We start from the raw sequence: 21,681 nt of genomic DNA, 5'->3' as shown, positions 1-21,681 counted from the left end.
AATTCTGGACGGCTCAATGGACTGGTGACAATGATCGTAACGTGTTTGAGGTGCAGACACATTCAAAGAAGGTTGGTGTTAATCTTGGAAGGCATACTTATACCTGCAATATGTGGCAACTGACAGGTAGTCATAACATGTTGTGTTTGACTTACATGAGTTTAAGATATGCATTCTGCTGTATTGAAGTCAACGCTAGTTAATTCTTTTGTAGGAATACCATGCGTTCATGCATTAGCAGCTATTCAAAAGAGGTGTGATAGGCCTGAACTATATGTGCATCATTGGCTGAAGATGGATGCATTTAGAGCAACCTATGAGCATGTCATGAAACCTGTCAACTCAGAAGAGTATTGGGTAAAGACTGGACTACTATCTCCAGAGCCACCCATCATTAGGAGACCTGCAGGCCGCCCCACGAAGAAAAAAAGGAAGGCGGACCCTGTTGAAGATGCGCGTGATGGAACAAAAGGACGACGAACATTCAAGGTTACCTGTAAAAAATGTGGCGAATCTGGCCACAATGCAAAAACATGCAAGGGACCACCAAGGCCTAAACCCCCACCAAAGAATAAAGGTAAAAAAAGGGTAATGGAAATGGATCCACCATTGCAGCAGGGTCACAGGAAGAAGTACAAGTAACCCTATCAGCCCCTCAACCACAGCCACAGGTACCTTTCTAAATTGGATTATATTCGATGCTTTGTATGCCATTCATGTACTTACTTGTCTTGTTACTTCGTCTTGTGTTAGGAGCAAACTACTAACTCATCCAACCAAGTTGCATCAACAACAAGTTTTAGGCCTCCAAGACCCAAACAACAAATTCTGAGACCTCATGTAGCTCCGGTCACTGCCCCAACACCTCCTATGAAGCTTGTTTCGGCTCTAAGACCTTTACCTCCACCAACTTTAACTCCTCCACCTACAGCCCCATTTGCTCTAGTGCCTAGGTCACTCCATCCGAATCAGATACCAATAATCTCTCCAGAAACAGTTGCTGTTACAAGCTCTGGAACTGTTGCCAGAGTATTCAAGTTCATGCCTACACCAGGACTCAACCTCCAAAAGAAGAAATGATATTGCTCTATGATATCATGCTGATTGTAGTTATGTTGTTTAGTTTATTAAGACCCTTTTGTAACAGATTATGGTTATGTAGTGCATTTATGCAACTTTGAGCTATGCTTTTGGAATGTATCTTTGATGCTAGCAACAGATATAAACTAGCTAGGAGTAAGTTTTTTGTTGGAATATTCAGAACTTTGATGTTTGATTTCAAATATACGAAATTATGGTTATTAGACTATTATGATAATTATGAGTGATGTGATTTGTATTAAATCAAGTTTTTGAAACATTAGTTTTGTGAATGCATATGATTCTAATATTTGGCAAAGGAAATTTCATTACACAATTCTGACAGACTATAATATTAGCAATTACACTTTGATCAATTATTCAATTACAATATATCCATACATAATAAGCACTTAATTCCCTTCTTTTACTACCTAACTATATCTTTCCTAAAAAAATACAAACCAAAAAACCTAGCATGAAAAAGAACACATTTTTCCAATGACTGCTCCACTCCCTCCTTTTACTTATATTCTTAGTCTTCTTCTCTAATTCATCTACCAAATCTTTCAACTTCTTCACCCTCTCTTCCAGTACAACATTATGCTGGTTATCTTGCATTTCATGGGAAAAAACTTTGTCAAACCATATAAAAAATTCACAGTGTGAAAGATTCTCCTACATTGAAGGGGAAAATGCACAAAATCAGAGTTAACCCATGAATTTTACAATGCATAAAGAAGATACCATACCCAATGTTTCTTACCCTATAATAAGGACAACCAAAGAAAGGTCTTCTTGGGTTCTTATCTGTTCCAAATTCCACAACAATGGCATAAGCTCCACAGTGGCATCTTGGATTCTCCCCTCTTGCAATTCCAAATTTGGGGCCACCTGAAGCACTGCTAGCACTACCATCTCCGCTACCTCTAATAACTCGTTGACGATAAAAACTTGCTGAATTCTTTCCACTTGCCATGGTTACACGTTTTCAGAGTAGCACACGAGGATGATTATGACCTTCACACCATTGTTTTAGGATTTAGGGCATCATACAAGAACAAATTTGTAGTTGTATTTCTAGGGACTATTTTGTCTTTCATCCCACGTGGCGTTTAACAGCTGACTCAACACCTTAACATGACACGTTGGACTCCACCGTTAAAATTTCATGGAGGAAACTAACAGAAGGACTAAAATGACGGACGTTTACAAAAGTTGAGGACTAATTACATAATTAAATTTTGTTGGGGACCAAAACGTCCACTTCAAAATTTCTTGGGGACCAATTTGGGTAAATACTCGATTCTTAAATATTCTTTTTGACATATAATATTTTTGGCATAAATTATCTCTAACTTGTTCTCAATTTCAATACATTTCAAGACCTTTTGGTATATAATATTTTTGGCATAAATAAAATTATTTGTGAGATCAGCTTCCAGGATGCCAAAAAGACACATTCATTCACCATAAGATACGAAACAAAATAAAATAAAATAAAATAAAAACATGTATAGAAAATGCAACACGTGCTTTTAGCAGTAGAATGAAAATTTCTCCATGATGTATGTATGTATGTGAGTGGCAAATCTTATCACAAAGATTGGATTTTGTTGCTAAATTCCTACCAAGTACCAACAGACATGCATGAACAACCTTGTGACAATGAATTTTTATGAAAGCAACAAGAATAGACCAGCAACAAGAACATCTCATAAATTGCAACAAATTGTGAAAAAAACCAAGTTACTAACCTCAAAAGAAGACATTGAGTTGCAGGAGAGGGCTCGGAATCAGAGAAGAACGGCTCAGACGAATATCGACGACGTCCTTCATGGTCACGATGGACGACTTGCGATTGAACTCTGAAGGAAGGCGGCAGCTCTCTAGCTCACTGGCTCTCTCAGGCTCTCATTCTCTCAGAGTCTCAGGCATGGAGGAGAAAGAGGGAAGTGAGTTTACTGAAGCTTTGTGTTAGGAGTTGTGTGTGGCTGCGCTAAGTGGTGAGTGGTAAGTTAGGGATTTGGGGGTTTGGTTATTAGGTTAAAGGAAAAACTTGTAAAAATGAGTATTTCTGAATCCATTATTCGGTTCAGTTCGGTTTTTGCTAAGCCAACCAAAAACTGAGTCGAACTGATCGGTTTAATTAAAAAAATTTGATTTTTTGGTTTTTTATTCGGTTTGTAAATTTCGGTTCGGTTTTGCGATAAATTTTGGTCTGGTTCGGTAACTTACACCCCTAGTAAATTACATGAGAAATTCCTCCAGAAATCCCAACAATGATCCCTATGCAAATACTTTTAATCGGGGATGGAGGAATCACCTTAACTTTGGGTGGAAAGATCAGTAGAGGCCGCAACAAGGCTTCAACAATCAGGATGGAACCAATCAAAATAGGTTCAACAACAGACAGTTCCAACCCTCTCAACAGTAGATGGAAACGCCTACCCAAAGCCTCTCTGACTTGGGCACAATAGTTTCTAACATCTCCAAGACTACTCATAGCTTTATGCAAGAGACTCGATCTTCCATTCGAAACTTAGAGATACAAGTGGGTCAGCTGAGCAGCCGGATACCTGAGAAACCTCCCAACACTCTTCCAAGCAACACAGAGGTAAATTCAAAGGAAGAGTGCAAGGTCCTCACTATGGACAAAGAGGCCAAAACCAAGGAAGAGCATGCTGCTGAAGATTTGAAGGAGAACAAGGTTTAAGAAGAGACTAGGAGTGCACTTGTACATGCCCCTATAGAGATGGAGGAGCCTGAATTACAACCTTCTGAACGTGCAATAGGAGATCAATGATGAGCAACTTGCTCAGTTCTTGGTAGTCTTCAAGAAGTTACAAGTCAATATTTCTTTTACTGAGGTGTTAGAGAAGAAACCCCCTTTATATGGCCTATTTGAAAAACACAATATCTGAAAAGAAGACCCTGAGGAGAGATGAAACTGTGGTGCTAACCAAGGAGTGCAATGCCTTAGTGCAAAAGAAGTTATCACAGAAATTGCCAGATCCTGGAAGCTTCCTGATTCCCTGCACTATAGGGACCATTACATTTGAAAAGGCATTATGCGACCTTAGATCAAGCATAAATCTTATGCCTCTCTCTATAATGAAGAAGCTGGGGATTCAAGAGATGCAGCCTACAATGATCTCACTATAGATGGTAGACAAGTCCCTAAAGAGGGCATATGAAATGGTGGAGAACGTTCTTGTAAAGGTTGAAGACCTTTACCTTCCTGCAAACTTCGTGATACTTGACACTGAAGAGGATAAGAACGACTCCATCATCCTAGGGAGACCCTTCCTAGCCACTAGGAAGGCCTTGATTGATGTCGAAAAAGGAGAGTTAGTTTTGAGGCTATGGGAGGACCATGTAATGTTTAAGATGCCCAATCCTTAATCTCTCTCAGACAAAGGAGGAGGTACTAGCATACAACACTTAGTGTTTCAACCGTCTCTCTCAGTGGAAAGCCATACAAAGCCTCCTGACATCAAACTTAAGTTTGGTGTTGGACATTCACCACCCACCATTGAGAAAGGAGGCACCAAGAAAAAAGTACCCAAAGGTTGGAGGAACAAGAAGATTTCCATCGAAGACTTCTCATCTGGCATGAGAGTAGTCTTCACAAGAAGTCCAGTCATACCACACACTGTGAACCAGATCCTACCTCTGGAGCATGTTGAACTGATTTACGAGAGCACAGGAAGGAAGTTCACAATGAAGGGTGAAGATCTGAACACTTATGAACTTCCGTAAATGAGCTGTCCGTCAAGCTAATGACAGTAAAGAAGCACTTGTTGGGAGGCAACCCAACCATACGTATCCTATAGCTTAATTTCACTTCTTTTTGTCTATTTTACTTTATTTAAGTTTGATTTCATATTAAGTTATTTGCTATTTATTTTCATAGTTTTCCTCATTTTTCTAACGTTTGTGATCATGTGTAGCACTTAGAATAGAAACAGAAAAGTACAGCAGGACAAATCAGTGCCAGAGGGGGGAGGGAAGGTGGATGTTAAACGTCCAAAAGGGAGTGGTTCCAAGCCAATTTTTTATCCCCTTAGGGCGTTCAACGCCCATTCATGGCGTTAAATGCTAGAAAAGAGGAGGATCCCCCTCTGGCGTTCAACGCCAACCTGGTGCTGAACGCCCAGGGAGGAGGCAGAATGGGCAAATTCGAATGTTGGAGTCTTTGGCCAATGGATAAAACCCAACCACCAACCACTCCACCATTAACTCACTCTTACCCCTTCTCTCTCCTCTTTCACCCACTTTTCCATCCACATTCATCCATCCCATCACCCATCACTTTTCTTGATTCCCTCACCCCACCTTTCACTCTACCCAATTAACTCTCATCAATCCCATCTATCTTTCTTCCCACCAACCTTATTCAAATTCAAATTTTATTCCCCCTCCCCCCATTTTCCCTCCCCATGACCGAACCAACCTCCACCCCCTCCTATAAATACCCCTCACTTCATCCACTTTTACCATACCATTCACTACTTTTCCCCTCTTACTTACTCTTCACCATACACATTCCCTTTCTTTCATTTTTCCCTTTCTTTCACCCAAAGGCTGAAGCCTATATCCCTGTCCCCTCTATCTATTTCTTCTATTTTCTTTACTTTTCCTTTTCTTTTATTTCTTTTTGCTCGGGGACGAGCAAATTTTTAAGTTTGGTATTGGAAGCTCTCCGTTTTTTGCTCCTTAATTCTTATCTCCATGGCACCGAAAACCGGAGAGTCCTCAAGGAAAAGAAAAGGGAAAGCCCCCACTTCCGCTTCTGAGCCATAGGAGATCACAAGATTCCTCACTAAGGCCCATCAAGACCATTTCTATGACGTGGTGAGGAAGAAGAAGGTGATTCCCGAGGTCCCCTTTAAGCTGAAGGATAATGAGTACTCAGAGATCCTATATCAGATTCTAAGACGGGATTGGGAAATTCTGGCCAACCCCGTTTCTGAGGCTGGAGTGTTGATGGTGCAGGAATTCTATGCCAACACCTGGGTCACAAAGAAGCATGATACAAGCGTGAACCCGGAGCCGAAGAATTGGCGCACCATGTTCAGAAGGCACATCATAGATTTCAACTCCGAGAGTGTGAATGTGGCGTTACAGTTGCCAGAGCCACAAAATGACCCTCATTCATACACTCGAAGGGTCAACACTGACCAAAGGATGGATCAAGTTCTTGCTGACATCTGCGTACCTGGAGCTCAGTGGAGGAAGGATGCTCAAGGCCGGCCTTACCAACTAGGTAGGCTTGACCTTAAGCCAGTGGCTAGGGGATGGTTGGAGTTATCCAACGTTTGACCATCCATACAAGTAACCACTCTAAGGTTACAGTCGAGTGAGCAGTGATGATCCACTGCATTATGCTCAGCAATGAGGTGGAGGTACATGAGGTGATCCCACAGGAGTTGTACAAAGTAGCTAACAAGCCCTCCACTCAAGCAAGGCTAGCATTTCCTCATCTCATTTACTGCTTATGTGCAGCAGCTGGAGCTCACATAGAGGGAGACACCCTGATTGACAAGGAGAGACCGATCACAAGAAAGGGTATGGAGCACGCTAGGGAGACACCCTGATTGACAAGGACCGTAGCAAGAGCTAGTTCCACCACCTCCACAGGATATTTCAGAGATGTCTCAAGGTATGTAATTCCTCCCCGTGACTACTGGGATCAGTTAACAATATCTCTAGGGGAGTTGACATCATCAGTTGATCAGTTGAGGCTGGAGTATCAGGACCAGTCTGTCCTCCTCCATCAGATGATGGAAGATCAAAAGAGATTGATGGAGGAGCACAGGAGGCAAGGGCATGATATTGAGAAGCTTAAATACTCCAGAGGATTCCCCGGAGGGAGTAGTAGCCGCCATCACTGAGGTGGTCTAGTTTCACTCTCCCTATCTTTATTGCTGTTTTCCTAGTATTTCATTATGTTATTATTTTCTATTCTAGTTGCATGATCACTCTTAGGATTTTTTTGCTTTCTAGTAGTAGTTTATTTTTCGTTTTATTTAAAGATGTCTTATGTATTCCACATCAAGCTTAAAAAGAAAAATCTATTGAAAAAGAAGTAGTAAAATGCATAAGATCTTGAGTTATATTATGAGTAATTCTGATTACTTTGATGTGGTGGCCTTATATCCATTTTGTGAATGTATGAATTAACTCTGCATATTTGATATTGAAGTTGAGTGTATTGGTTCTTGAGGAACAGGAATTTAGAAAAATATTATTGATTCTCTGAAATAAGAAAAAGATCGATTCTTGAAGTAAAAGAAACAGCAAAAAGAATTGAAAAGAAAAGAAAAATCAAAAGAAAAAGGTCTAAGGCTTTAAGCATCAATGGTTAGGAGGGTCAAAACTGATCTAAAAGCTCAAAAGAGTGGTTTTCCCTAACTATATGCTTGTGGTGTGAAAGTGTCAAGTAAACCTTGAGACTGAAAACTTAAAGTCGTGACCTATTGCTGTTAAAGAGTACGCCTAAGGTTCTGAGCACCATTGTATAGGAATAAAAGCAAAGAAAAAGTCGAACCCAAAAGGTTCCCCCAGTTAAGTGCTTGTGGTGTTTATATATCAAGTTAAACTTAAAAACAAAACACTTAGAGTCACGGCTAGGCTCAAAGGTGCAAAGAACCAAAAAGAAATAAAAGCTGTGTTCAAGAATCAACAAGAACCTAAAGAAGAGAATCAATAATATCATCCGAGTTCTAGTTCTAAGAGACACCAATATTTCTAAGTTTCAAAGTATAATGAGATGTCAAAGCTATAAAGAAATAGAGTGTTAATAGCTCTATTCAATAATTAGATCTGAGCATAAATGACAACTCTAATCTTGTGTGTTTTCTCTTCCTTGGTCCTGTATTGCTTTTGGTTGCTTGAAGATAAGCAACAGTTTAAGTTTGGTATTGTGATGCGTGAGCATCTTATACCCTTTTCTAGTTATTTTCATATTGTTTTTAGTTAGATTTTATTTACTTTTACTTAATTTTAGTGCAAAATTCACCTTTGGATGCTACTTTGAATTTTTCTTGTATTTTTATGGTTTTAGGTAAAATTCGAAGTAGTTTGGAGAAGTCTGAAGCAAGAAAGGAAAATGTTGGCAGCTCTCCCCTGGGCACTGAACGCCCAACCTGGCGTTCAATGTCAGCAGGGGGCGTGAAGTTAGAATGTGCTCTCCCTCTCTGGCGTTCAACGCCCAATCCTGGCACTGAACGCCAGCATGCAGTCAGAAGCTCACACCTATTGGGCCTCTAAGTGGATTTTAGAACTTATTAGTTTATCTTATTTTATCTTTTTGTAATTTTTATATTAAAAATAATATATTTTAGGTTTAGCATTTATTATTAGGTTAGTATTTAAAGGAGGAGATCACCTAGGTTTAGCATCAGATCTTCTTCCTTCCGCACTTTTCAGAATCCTGTTTTCTCTGTAAGTTATGAGCAACAAAACTCTTTGGTTAAGGTTAGGAGTTCTGTTTATTTCTATGGATTAATATTATTACTTTTCTATTTTAATATATGTTTGATTCAATTCTAAGATATGTTTTCGTTCTTAATCTAATGAAATTGGGTGGAACGGAAATATGATCGTTTTTCTACATGAGTTCTGTGAGACTCAGAAGAGGTATCTTGAACTATAGCTTGAGAACACACCTCCTAGACGACTAATCCACAACTCGTTGGGGACATGGGAACATCTGTTCAGCCGGGATCTGGGGTGATTAGCGCCTTTGTGGTATAAACTAGATTTTTGAATTTCACCCTCTAATTCGAATTGAATGACCACGAAAGTGGCGTTTGATGAGGATCAGAGGAGATTAAATTGTCTAAGGAATTAAGGTTTAATCACTTACAGTTTGTCATAGAATGAATCATTCATTATTAAAATAGTTAGCAAGAAGTTTTAATCCGGAAAGATAAACATCTCCGAGACCTTAACTATTTTCTCATTATTGATTTCACACCAAACTTTTTACTGCTTTCGTTATTATTTTGTTTATGCGCTTTCACTACAACCACCTTTTACTGTTTGCCTGATTAAGTCCAACAAGATAGCTATTGCTTGCTCAGTTCGACAATTCTCGTAAAATCGACTCTCACTCACCTAAAGTATTACTTAGATGATCCAGTACACTTGCCGATAAAATTGTACGAGTTCTAATTTCGCACACCAAAAAACTAGTTACATAATTATTTTTTTATTGAAAATTAAAATGTCCATTTTAAAATCCTTTAAAAACCAATTTAGATAAATACACTACAAAAAATTTAGCCACTATGTGACTTGAAAAGTGAAAACTGAGTTGAAAACACATATTCAGCGGTGATAGGCTGATGAGATAATAAAACTGAGTAACTAAATTCGACTATAGGTATCAGATAGCGGGCTTGTTTGGGTGAGTTTTTAAGGAAAGATCTTTTTTCGAGTTATCTTTTTTTAAAAGATCTTATAGAGAAGTAAAAGTAATTTTGTGTTTGGATATTTCATGTAAAAAGGTCTTTTTATCAATCAATTATGTTTGGGTATAACAATATAAAAGTACTTTTTTGTTTATTTATTACATGAAAAACATCTTTTTTTTAAGGAAAAAAGATCTTTTAAAAAAAGATGTAAATTACAGCTTCTCAAAAAAGATCTTTTTTTTATTTTACTAGTGCTTTTACTTTTACTACTAGAAATTTGCCAAACACGTTAAAAAATAAAAAAAGATCTTTTTTCTTTTTTTAACAAAATAATGGCGCCCAAACATGCACGGCACCTCTTTGCTGCTTCGTCTTAAAATAGGCACTCATTGCCTCCATTACATAGAGATAGAGAAAGCAGGCAAGTTGAGAAGGCGTAAAGGTGGGAATGAAGGGTCTCAATCTATGGTCGAACCCTAATTCTTGCATTTTACGCCGTTCATCATCTTCCAAACTTAACGCTGTCAATCGTGTTTCTCGCCCGCCTTCCCCAGTTGTTCGGTTCCATTGTTCTCTAAGTCAACGTTCTCTCAGGTCTTGTCTTCTTTGATTATAACATTCATGGAATCCGTATTCAGTATATTTGATTAACAAAAAACTGACACGTCGTGGTTCTTCGTTTTAGGTGCGCGGTGCTTGGTGCTGGATTCGCTGGGCTCTCCGTTGTTTGGCATTTGTTGAAGGTACTGTTATAGTCTGATTAGTCTCTTCCAAATTTGTTTCCTTGAGCTAATGTTACCGTTAAGCAGTTACTATCTGGCGTTTACAATTTCGGTCACTTTTAGTCATTTGGGACGAAAATCAAGAATTGATTATAAAAGTGTTCAGTAAAATATCTCTTTTTACCAACTTAAATTGGTCGAGTGGATAGTTCACTCATCCGCTTAAGTAAGTCTTGCGGTTTTCAAATGCAGCAACCTGTTTGCTAGTGGCAACCCTTTAAATGGAGCTTCGATCCATTATGTATTAGTCTTTGGTCTGCTGAGTTGGGAATACCATGGGAAAGAAAATATCTCTATTTAATAGCTAATCTATAATGTAATGTTAATTGTGTTTTGTGTGTAAGGTAAAAGTAGAAAATGCTCAATGAATGTTATATTGGAATATGAGAATGACAGATATATTGAAACAAGAAAAGTTCTTCAAAGTGACAGATATTCTAAATTGAATGGAGTAGTAATTTACCCACATATTCTTTTAGCGCAAAATTGTCTGTCAAAAGTCTAATTTGATTTTGATTTTGATCACTTATTTTTTTTTAATGTTTTCTGTGTTTTGTCATAAGTAATATTGCAGCACAGTCCGAAGGAGTTGGACCTAAGAATTGACATATATGATGAAGTGGGCATCGGTGGTGGTGCCTCTGGGATTTCTGGGGGTCTTCTTCACCCTTATTCGCCAAAAGGTATCTCGTTTTTCTTGTGATATTAATCCCACTTCTGTGCTAGGTTTTGATTTTCATGTGGAGCCCTTGCTGATGGATTAGTGCTAATGTAGTAAACCTTCTCTGGGAGGGTGCTCAGTGTTGGAAAGATAGCATAAAGCTTTTGAAAGTAGCTGAAGAAGCTAGTGTTTCCAGGGACTGCAAAATTGGACAATCTGATGAAAATACGAAAGCTTTTGCTTATCAGAAAAGGTTTAATTATATCTTGTTCTTAAAATTTTAGTTTTGTTATTTTATTTTTTAAAGAATTTTTAACTCTGCATGTAACCCTTTACTCTTTACATTGCTTCTAAATGTCCCGATGTGACTTGGTCTCGTGTTCACAAATGGTATTATAATTGTGCTGAGAATATATATTATCAGCTCTTGATGTTGTTATCTCACTTTCTTCTTTTTTTGTTTTTTTGGTGTTATAAGGGTAAATGCAATACATCTTTTACTTAAAAGGTTCTTTATATACTCAAACTTGTAGGCTTTATGAAATGAATTGGAAGATACTTGAAACTACTAAATTTTATTGAAACTAACACTTTGTTCTAGCCTTTCACGCTTTCCATTGGAGTCTTAGCATTGCTCTATGTTGCTGATGAAATCAGATGACTTCAGGGGGATCTTAAGACTGGCAACGAATCTGAAGAATATGGCCAAATTGAATGCTGTAATCTCCTTGAACTAGTAGATTCTAGATAGACTGGCTAGTAATTATTTCACTCAACCTTCCTTTATGTGATCAGAATGTCAAAACTTCGCTTCCAAGCTGCAGAGTAGATACCCTTAGTAAAGAAGCAGCTCAGGAGCTCGTACCTGGGTTATGTGTACCATTTGACACAGCTTTCTATATGCCTGAAGCACTTAATATCCAATCTCAAAACTATCTTCAGGTTTGAATGAGTGATGCTATGCCTTTTGTTTTCGTTTGTTTTAAAAATACCCTTTAACGCCCTTATATGGCCATTATTATTTTTGAGGTTTACTTATTTCAATAATTTAATAGGCACTTTTCTGGTCATGTGAGAATTTGGTGACAGAATCCTCTACTTTTGACTCTGGAAAGAAATTGCTCCAGTTGCACAGACGACCTGTCAGTAGACTTTCCGAGTTTGATGGTAATATGCATTGTTATATCTTTGGCCCTTTTTAGTACAACTCAGTGTCTTTCTTCTTGCTTTTCCTAAAATTAAGTGAATGTTATGCTTCAGATTTAGTTCTAATGCAACAAAATTGTAGCTAAATAAAACATCATATAATTGTACAAGCTTGACTTTCGAACATCTTCAAAATTCTTTCTGAACCTCTGAGAGTCTGAGTGGATAACTGCATGAGTTGGTAATTTGACCCATCAACATACCAAAAATAAGGAAAGAAGCATCTAACAGTGTCAAATTGTTACTTACATAGAGGTAATCAATATTATGCATATTTTGTTTATTACAAGGATATGGCTATAACATGAGAAAAGTAGCTAAAGAAATTTATGCAAAATGAGTTACGGTCAATGTCTACTTACTTTGTAGTGTTATCACGCACATCACACTGTAAGAGGCTGTGAACTATAAGCTGTTTCTTGGCTTATTAATTTGGTAATAACTTGTAATTATGAGCAGACTTTTTCATTATTCAAAACACCTTTTTTCGTCTCAGGAGAATATGACGCAGTCATCATCTGCTTAGGTGCCAAAGTGAACATGCTTCCTGAGTTCTCTGGTAGGCTTCCTTTGAGGACATGTAGAGGTGTTATTGCGCACCTGGAATTGCCCGGTGATATAAGGTGAAGTATTCTGTTTTGGAAAAATTCCCTTTTGCGAAGCACACCCAAGTAGCTATGTAATTTGCTTCGATGTCATGTTCCATTTATTCAAGAATTCTCTTTGCCCTCTATTTCAGCGAAGGTTATCCTGAGCGTGGACCCTCGATACTATCAGATGCATGGATTGCCGTTAAGAGTCCTCGTGAACTACATGTCGGTTCAACGTGGGAGTGGAAATCGAGCAACTCCTCACCCAGTGTTTCACCGGATGAAGCATCAAGTGCTCTTTCGGAGCTTCTGCCAAAGGCCTCTGTCATTTATCCCAGAATAATGAATTGGGATTTCACCGGAGCAAGAGCTGGTCTTAGGGCAATGCCACCACTCACTTCCCTCGGGTCACTTCCACTTTTGGGTTGTATCAATGATATCATGGAAGGAAATCAAACTTGCAAGTATTGGCTTTTTGGAGGGTTAGGTGCAAGGGGGTTGTTGTACCATGGGTGGCTAGGTAATTTGATGGCACATGCTGTGCTTTCCTCTGATGAAGGACTAATTCCTTTGGAGTTGACTTCTTGGAAGAACACCACCCAATTTTCAGATTTCAATAAGCAAACAGAATTCCACTAAACCCTAGTAGTGATAACCTAGTAGGACAAAACTAGACAATGTATATATAGTCACTGGAGGATATATTTTAGAGCCATTTGAAGAAAAGTTTTATGGGGTCTCAATCTAATTGAATGGCTTCTCATATGAGCTTCTTATTAATATTATGATTATTTATTATTAACCAAGTTTAATTTTATTAATTGATTTAATAAAGTTGGATGACTATCTTTTTTGGCCAAGTCTATTCAAGTTGGGCAATAATTAATTACTCCAAAAAAGTTCCAGACAATGTTTTATTGGTTTTACACTTTTACTTCATCCATGTGCCGTACCTCTGTAACTACTTCTTAGAGTTTGTTTGGATGAGTTTTTAAAAAAAAAGATTTTTTTTAATTATCTTTTTTTTAAAAAATCTTATAAAAAAGTAAAAGTAATTTTATGTTTGAATATCTCATGTAAAAAGATTTTTTTATCTATCAATTATGTTTGGATACAACAATATAAAAATATTTTTTTGTTTATTTATTACATAAAAAACATCTATTTTTAAGAAAAAAATCTTTTAAAAAAGGATGTAAATTACCATTTCTCAAAAAAATATATTTTTTTTATTTTTCTAGTACTTTTACTTTTACTATTAAAAATTTATCAAATACGTTAAAAAATAAAAAAAAAAATTTATTAAAAAAAATATTTTTTTATCAAAATAATGACACCCAAACAAGCATTCATAATAGAAAGTTCATAAACTATTTTCCTAATCTCATTATTTCATTATTTTCCTAATCTTAAAATCAATTTTCGTCTATTTCTCTCTAAAATTTTGCCACTGTCTCACTGATTATTTTCTAACGAATCCTTGTTTGCACACCATTATCTACTTTTAAATTCTTTACTCTAGAATTTTATGCAGAATTTATTCTTATTATTCAATCTCATCAATTTTCATTTTTTTTAAATAATGGATGATTGTAGCGCAAATCAAATAAATCAAAGTTAGTTTATTCCTTTCTCTGAAACTCAAATGGAAAAGTTGGATTGGTTAACTGCCAGATTGGATTGGTTTTTTTTAGTAAAAAAAAAATACTCTTTTTTAAATAAAATACTTTATTTAATTTAAAACCTATTTCAATACTTTTTTTTTTAAAATAATTTTATTAAAAAAACAAATTATATATTTTTTTTAAAAGTTAGCAATATCTTATTTTTTAAAAAAAATAAAAACAAAAAATATTTTTAATATTTAAAATTTTTTTTAAAAAATCTATTTAAATATAAAATAATTTTTATCTGTTAAAAAAATATCTTTTTTAAAAAAATAAAAAAATAAATATTTTTTTCAAAAGTAAATCCAAACTTATCCTAAATATGTATTGGAGTTTTAGAAGTTCTTTTTCTATTTACGTATAATTTTGGGAACAATTCAAGTTAATCTACTATCAAAAGTTATCAGGTAAATTAAATTTATTTATTATTGTTATTATTATTTTTTGTTATGGGCTGAATAAACAAATTGACACTACAAAAAAAATTAATTCCTTTGTTTAACACGAACGACCTTTACACTACAAAAGTACTCAGGAAAACTTGATCGAATTCTTCCATTACTTTGTTATTGTCGATGCGATGTCTTCAAACATCTTTATTTGCTGGCGGTGCTTCCACTATCTGGCTAGCCACATATTTTGACGTTCTTGAACCCACTCCCTTCCACCTCTGCCATGAATGACCTTTAAAATTCTGTCGCCGCTGCTGGTTGGCTAACTCCAAACACAAAACCGATTCTGTAGAAAAACCCCGGTCTCGATAAAGACGTCATAATTCTCAGATGACGACGCAATCAAAGCACAAAATACATGGCAGTTACAACAAGTCTATTATCTTTTATTTTAAATTATCCTCAACGTGTACGTAATAGAATGAAAAATTAAAATACAATTATATTTAAACAATTATTTGTATTACTTTTTTATTAATTTATTCAAAAAATAATTAAACTTTAAAGTTAATTGGTATAAAATATTACAGATATAAAACTAACAGAAATTTTTATTTGTATACGAATGAGCCTAATAAATAATTATTTTATTTAATATATAATTAAGAGTATTTCTTTCTTTGCCAACAGGCTATAATTCAAATAGTATAGTCTTTCCATACTCACCTAAAAGGTCGCGAATTTGAGTCTTCCTATTTTTGGTATTTGAACCAAAAAAAAGAAATGGTATTTTAAGAAAAAATAATAATATATTTTTAATAATATTTTTAATACAAAATAATATATTTTAAATATAGTAAAGTAACATATTTCAATAAAAAAAATTGTTAATAAAAAAATTATATAAATATTTTTTATATGAATTTTTGTTTCGCACAAAATAAATTATTATATGTTTGTTTACTTCTTACGTTGTATATATGTTTTTTAAATTAAATTTATATAATACAAAATCTTTTATCATTCACTTCATATTTAATGTTATAATTTTGTTTCACACAAAATAAAATTATATATATATATTAATTAAATTTATATAACACAAAATTTTTTATCATTGTGTTTATATTGAATATTATAATTTTGTTTTACACAAAACAAAATTTATTTAAATTTTAATATTATATACATAATATATATTTAATATTATTTTTTTTAAGATTCTAATATATATTTTTTTTCTGAATTTAGTACATAGATTTTTAACTTATTTTTCATGTATTATTTATTTTAATTTTAAAGCTCAATAATTTTTTTTTTCTTGTACAGACATATTGCTTTTAATATTTATATACTATTTTTTTTTTTGGATTTCAGCCTAATATCTGAAACTTATAAAAAATCTAAAATTTATTTAAAAAAATGGTTAACCTGATTAACAGGTTACTTTTTTAAATTCAGACCATTCAAATAAAATATAATAAATAAAGAGTTCAAATTTAATGAATTAACAAGGTGTGCAGCACTCCATACTTAACAAGAAGCGTTTAAGGATTAGACTAGGTTGAGTTAATTTTTTTTCCCATGAAATTTCTATGTTTGTCGTGCACAAATTTGTGTTTTTGTTTTGTTTGAATTGATGATATAGATTTTTTTTTTCACTTTGAGACTTTATTTTCTATGAATTTGTATTTACGTACTATATATTTTTGTGTTTTGTGGTTGGTTATTTCTGTATTTAGTGGCAAATTATTTTTGTGTTTATCGATTAGTTACTGTAAATATAATACCCACAATTTATTAATCCTAAGATTACTTACTCACATAAATAATATTATTATATTTTTTATCTCACTAACACGCATAAAATAAAGAAATAAAGAAACAATTCTCAATTCTCAATTCTCATAACATACTTTTATTTTATGGAACACAAAATATATAAGGTATATATGCCTTTATATAAACAATCTTTCATACTAAAATAATAATTTTTAACAGCTAGTTGTATATATTGATGGTGATTGATGAAGCTTGTAGATCTTGCTTTGACTTTTCAAAGTGTTAGTACTTTTTAATAGGGAGTGGATTCTCTCCAATGAGAAAAAATTGGATGGTATCCAATGTTCAATATAATCATTCATTGCTTTCTCTCTCTTATTTATTTTTAGTTCCACTCATAGAATCAAAGGTGATAAATCACACTGTATTCTATCAATTGTTAAAAAAACGAGAAAGAATCCTTTTCCCTTTTGAGATATAACTTGTCCCTAACTTGTATTAGGAAGCAGTATGTCTCGTTAAGCTTGCATACTTGGTTTTGTCATCATTTAATAACCAAATACCTTAGTTGGCAAAGACTCTTGAACATTCTTGATAATTCTTCACATTTTCATCACAATTAGCTTTTAGTAAATAGATAATTATAGTATTCAATTAAAATTTTACTTTTTCAATTCTTTAATCCTGTTTCATGAATATTTTAATCCATATAAAATTATGCAAGTTGATTTAAAATTTTTAATCAACATTGCCTCTCTTAAATCAAACTTATAGAATTAATTATTCCAAACATCTTCTTCAACTTATAAAATAACTCTGTCTTTAACGGTTTTGTAAATATATCTACAATTTGTTCTTCAGTAGGACAGTACTTGATCACAACTTCTTTTTCATTTACCAATTCTCTAATTTTGTGAAACCGTATATCAATATACTTTGATCTCCCATGAAATACTGGATTTTTGCAAAGTGTAATAGCTGACTTGTTATCACAAAATATCGTTGTTGGAGTACTTTGTTTCTCATTTAATTTCTCAAAAATTCTTCTTAGCTAAACTGCTTGTGTTGCGCAACTTGCTACTGCTATATATTATGCTTCTACTGTAGAGAGAGCGACTACTGGTTGTTTTTTCGATGACCATGAAATTGCACCAGAACCAAGATGAAATGCAAATTCTGAAGCACTTTTTCTTATTTCAATATCTTCAATCCAATCACTATCAGTGTAACCGACAAGATTCACTTCATTAGTATTTTCATAATAAATACTATCATTTAAAGTACATTTGATATATCGAAGAATCCGTTTTGCAACTTGCAAATGGTTAGTGCAAGGCTCCTCTATAAATCTGCTAAACAATCCAACTCCAAACACAATATCTGGTCTGGTTGCAGTTAAGTACCTTAGACTTCCAATCAAACTTTGTAATAAGTAGGATTTATTGCTCGTCCTTTATCTTCTCTCTACAACTTGAAATTCTCTTCCACTGGAGTAGGAATTGGCTTTGAATGCTCTATCTGAAATTTCTTCAAAATATCATTTGCATATTTCTTTTGAGAAATGAAAATTCTATCATCTTTTTGAAGAACTTCGATGCCAAGAAAATAAGACATCAAGCCCATATCCGTCATTTCAAAGTGCTTTATCATAGTCTCCCTGAATTCTACAATTATCTTTAAATTGTTGCCAGTAAAGATTAAATCGTCAACATAAAGACACACGATCAAAATATCTCCAAGTTCAATGAACTTGATATAAAGCGTATGCTCAAATGGACATCTTTTGAAACTATTCTGAGTGAAATAAGAATCAATCTTCTTGTACTACGCTCTTGGTGCTTGCTTTAATCTGTACAAAGCTTTCTTCAACTTGTAAACTTTATCTTCTTCTCCAGGAACTTCATATTCTACAGGTTACTCAACGGACACTTCTTCTAATGTGCCATTCAGAAATGCAGACTTAACATCCATTTGATGTATCTTCCACTTATTTTGAGACAAGAGTGAAATAATCATACGAATAGCGTCTAATCTAGCAACAGGAGTAAATACTTCAAACTAATCGATACTTGGCTTTTGTTTGTATCCCTTTGCAACTAATCATGCCTTGAGATGATCAACTTCACCGTTGGGTTTGTACTTAGTTTTGTAAACTCACTTTACTCTAATCGACTTCTTATCTACTGGTAAATCTGTCAGCTCCCATGTATCATTCTTCTCAATGGCATGAATCTCCTCATCCACTGCTTTCTTCCAATTTTTGTTCAATGGCTCACAATCTGAAAATAGAGCAAAATTTATAATTTTTTTATTGGACGGATTGTTGTCATTGCCAATTTCATTATTTGCTAACCTAGCAGATAGTCTCCGCTCTCTTTGAGGTCTTCCAAATGATTCTGGTTGTACGATTGTGTCCAGTTGTCTTTCTTCTTCATCATCACATGTATTTCAAATTATAATCGGCTGCTTTTCTATCTTTGTGTCCCAGTCCCACATGGTTTTCTCATCAAATGTCACGTCTTTGCTGATGATTATTTTTTTTATTTCTGGGTTGTACAACTTGTATACTTTTGAGTTTGTGCTATAGCCGATAAAGATACACTTCTCGCCTTTGTCATCTAACTTCTTCCTTAATTAATCTGGTATGTGGGCATAAGTGATACACCCAAAGACTCTAAAATGATGAATGGAATGCCACTTTCCACTCCAAGCTTCCTCTGGATTTTTATCACGAACAATTTTTGTTAGACACTTGTTTAAAATATGAACTGCTGTTGCGACTGCTTCTGTCCAAAACTCTTTAGGCATTTATTTTGACTTGAACATGCATTTAACCATATCCATAATGGTTTTATTCTTTCTTTCAGCAACTCTATTTTGTTGAGAAGTATATCTGGTTGTTAGTTGGTGTTGAATTCCGTGTTGCTTAAAGTATTCTGAACATGCAAGATATTCTGTTCTTCTGTCTGTTCTAAGAATTTTGATTTTATAGCCACTTTGTTTTTTTACAAACACCTTGAATGTCTTGAAGATATCACATGCTTCTAATTTCTGCTTTAGAAAGTATACCCATGTATATCTACTAAAATCATCAATAAAAGTGATAAAGTACCTACTACCACAATTACTTGGAACTTCAACAAAACAAATATCTAAATGCACAATTTCAAGTAATTTTCTGGCTCTCCATGACTTTTCTGTAGGGAATGGATCTCTGTGCTTCTTTTTCAATTGACAAATCTCACAAACACAATTAGGAATATGAACTCGTGGTAGCCCAGAAACAAGTCTTTTTCTTTACAGGTAGTTTAGGCCAGAAAAATAAAAATGCCCAAACCGCATATGCCACAACCAGCTATCATCAAGTATTATAGAACTCATGCAAGAGAGATTAACATGTTGAATTTTCAATGAAAATATTCTGTTTGAAGTCATTTTTACTTTATCTATGAACCTTCCGTTGTTGTCAAACACAGTGCAATATCCACGATATGTTATCATCTTATATCCCTTCTCAGATAACTGCCCTATACTCAGTAAATTGTAATCAAGTTCAGGAGCATAGAAAACATCAGAAATATAACTCAGAGAACCATTCTTCAATGTAATTGGTGTATATCATTTTCCTTTGATAGGGATCGTTGTACTATTACCAAATTTTAACAATAGTTTAACTGAATCATCTAATGAAGAAAATAACTCCTTTCTACCAGACATATGATTACTACAAGCATTATCCAAGTACCATATATTTTCATCTTCAACACAAGAATTACTTGTAAAAAATAAAGTTTGAGTACCCGAATTATCATTAGTATTTTGATGTTGATTTTTTACAATGTGTGCTTGATTGTTATTCACCATTTTGAATATGCAATCTGGAAATAAATAAACTAGAATGCTAGAGCAATTAAAAGTAGAAGAGAACTGAGTAGAAATAAGATAAAATTCAGAAATTGAGAAGGAATAAAACTAAGAACCCTAAAACCTAGAGAGAAGAAAGAGCCTCTCTCTAGAAAACTACATCTAAAACCTAAAATTGTGAATGAAGTGTTGAATGAATCCCCAATCCAGCTCCACTCTACAGCCTCTAAGTAGTGTTTTAGGGCTTGGAACTGGGCCAAAAACATCCCAGAAATCGCCCCCAGCGTCTTCTGTGTAATGCAGAACGTGACGCTCTATCACGCGTACGCGTCACTCACGCGTACGCGTCGCTTGGCAAAAATCCTGGTAACAACCGATTTATACGGATTATTAGATCGTGATATCTATATGAAAGTCCTTGAAAAACTAAAGATATCTAAACTATCCAATGAATATTCAAAGGGGTTATACTCAGTCAAATTACAAAGATCTTTATATGGTATAAAGCAATCTAGACGAATGTGGTATAATCGTCTTACTAAGTATTTGGCCAAAAACGGATTCAAGACTGATGATATCTACCTATGTATTTTCATAAAGAAATCTGCATCTGAATTCATTATAATTGATGTGTACGTTGATGATTTAAATATCATTGGAACTCCTGAAGAGGTTTCAACAATTATAAAAGCTCTAAAAGGAGAGTTTAAGATGAAAGATCTTGGAAAGACCAAACGATGGGATCTTTATTCATCAAATAACATACGCAAACAAGATCTTGAAGAGATTTTATATGAATAAGTCACATCCATTAAGTACCCCAATGATCGTAAGGTCCTTGAATGTGGAAAAGGATCAATTCCATCCTAAAGGAGAAAATGAATATATCCTTAGTTCTAAAGTACCATATCTTAGTGCCATTAGAGCGCTAATATATCTTGCTAATAATACACGACCTGACGTATTATTGGCGGTGAATTTATTAGCAAGGTATTGTTCTTCTCCAACTAAAAGACATTAGAATGGAATTAAACAAAATTTTCTATATCTTCATGGAACAGTTGATATGAGTATGTTCTATCCATATGAATCTAAGTTACAATTAGTTGGTTATGCAGATGCAGGATACTTACCTGATCCACACAAAGAAAGATCTCAAACAAGATACCTATTCACATATGGTGGTACAACTATATCATGGAGGTCCATAAAACAGACGATTGTAGCAACATCC

The 21,681-nt window shown here is 34.6% G+C and overlaps 1 protein-coding gene and 2 long non-coding RNA genes across 3 annotated transcripts; 2 read left to right on the top strand and 1 right to left on the bottom strand.

The window, feature by feature from the left end:
• Positions 1–231: 231 nt before the first annotated feature.
• Positions 232–1,256, top strand: LOC140178131 (uncharacterized). The gene is made up of 2 exons (XR_011870376.1): positions 232–671; positions 754–1,256. It is a non-coding gene; the product is annotated as an uncharacterized lncRNA (long non-coding RNA).
• Positions 1,257–9,857: 8,601 nt separating this feature from the next.
• Positions 9,858–13,602, top strand: LOC112738000 (uncharacterized). Its single transcript, XM_025788209.3, has 9 exons — positions 9,858–10,097; positions 10,189–10,246; positions 10,860–10,968; positions 11,061–11,199; positions 11,614–11,665; positions 11,742–11,888; positions 12,002–12,113; positions 12,649–12,775; positions 12,892–13,602. Exons 1-9 carry the CDS (start codon positions 9,952–9,954, stop codon positions 13,379–13,381), a joined length of 1,380 nt encoding a protein of 459 aa, XP_025643994.1. The 5' UTR covers positions 9,858–9,951; the 3' UTR covers positions 13,382–13,602.
• On the bottom strand, positions 12,142–13,400 carry LOC140177921 (uncharacterized). Its single transcript, XR_011869571.1, has 2 exons — positions 12,515–13,400; positions 12,142–12,321 (listed from the first exon to the last, which is right to left on the bottom strand). It is a non-coding gene; the product is annotated as an uncharacterized lncRNA (long non-coding RNA).
• Positions 13,603–21,681: the final 8,079 nt, after the last annotated feature.

Source organism: Arachis hypogaea, chromosome 13, assembly GCF_003086295.3.
Source record: "Arachis hypogaea cultivar Tifrunner chromosome 13, arahy.Tifrunner.gnm2.J5K5, whole genome shotgun sequence".
Lineage (NCBI taxonomy): Eukaryota > Viridiplantae > Streptophyta > Magnoliopsida > Fabales > Fabaceae > Arachis > Arachis hypogaea.
This window is presented reverse-complemented; position numbering and strand designations above follow the sequence as displayed.

Excerpts from the sequence above, each read along its gene's own strand:
- LOC112738000 (XM_025788209.3), top strand. The coding sequence starts at position 9,952 with ATGAAGGGTCTCAATCTATGGTCGAACCCTAATTCTTGCATTTTACGC. Across the intron at positions 10,969-11,060 it reads TCACCCTTATTCGCCAAAAG|TAAACCTTCTCTGGGAGGGT; the intron begins GTATCTCGTTTT and ends GTGCTAATGTAG. Across the intron at positions 12,776-12,891 it reads GAATTGCCCGGTGATATAAG|CGAAGGTTATCCTGAGCGTG; the intron begins GTGAAGTATTCT and ends CCTCTATTTCAG.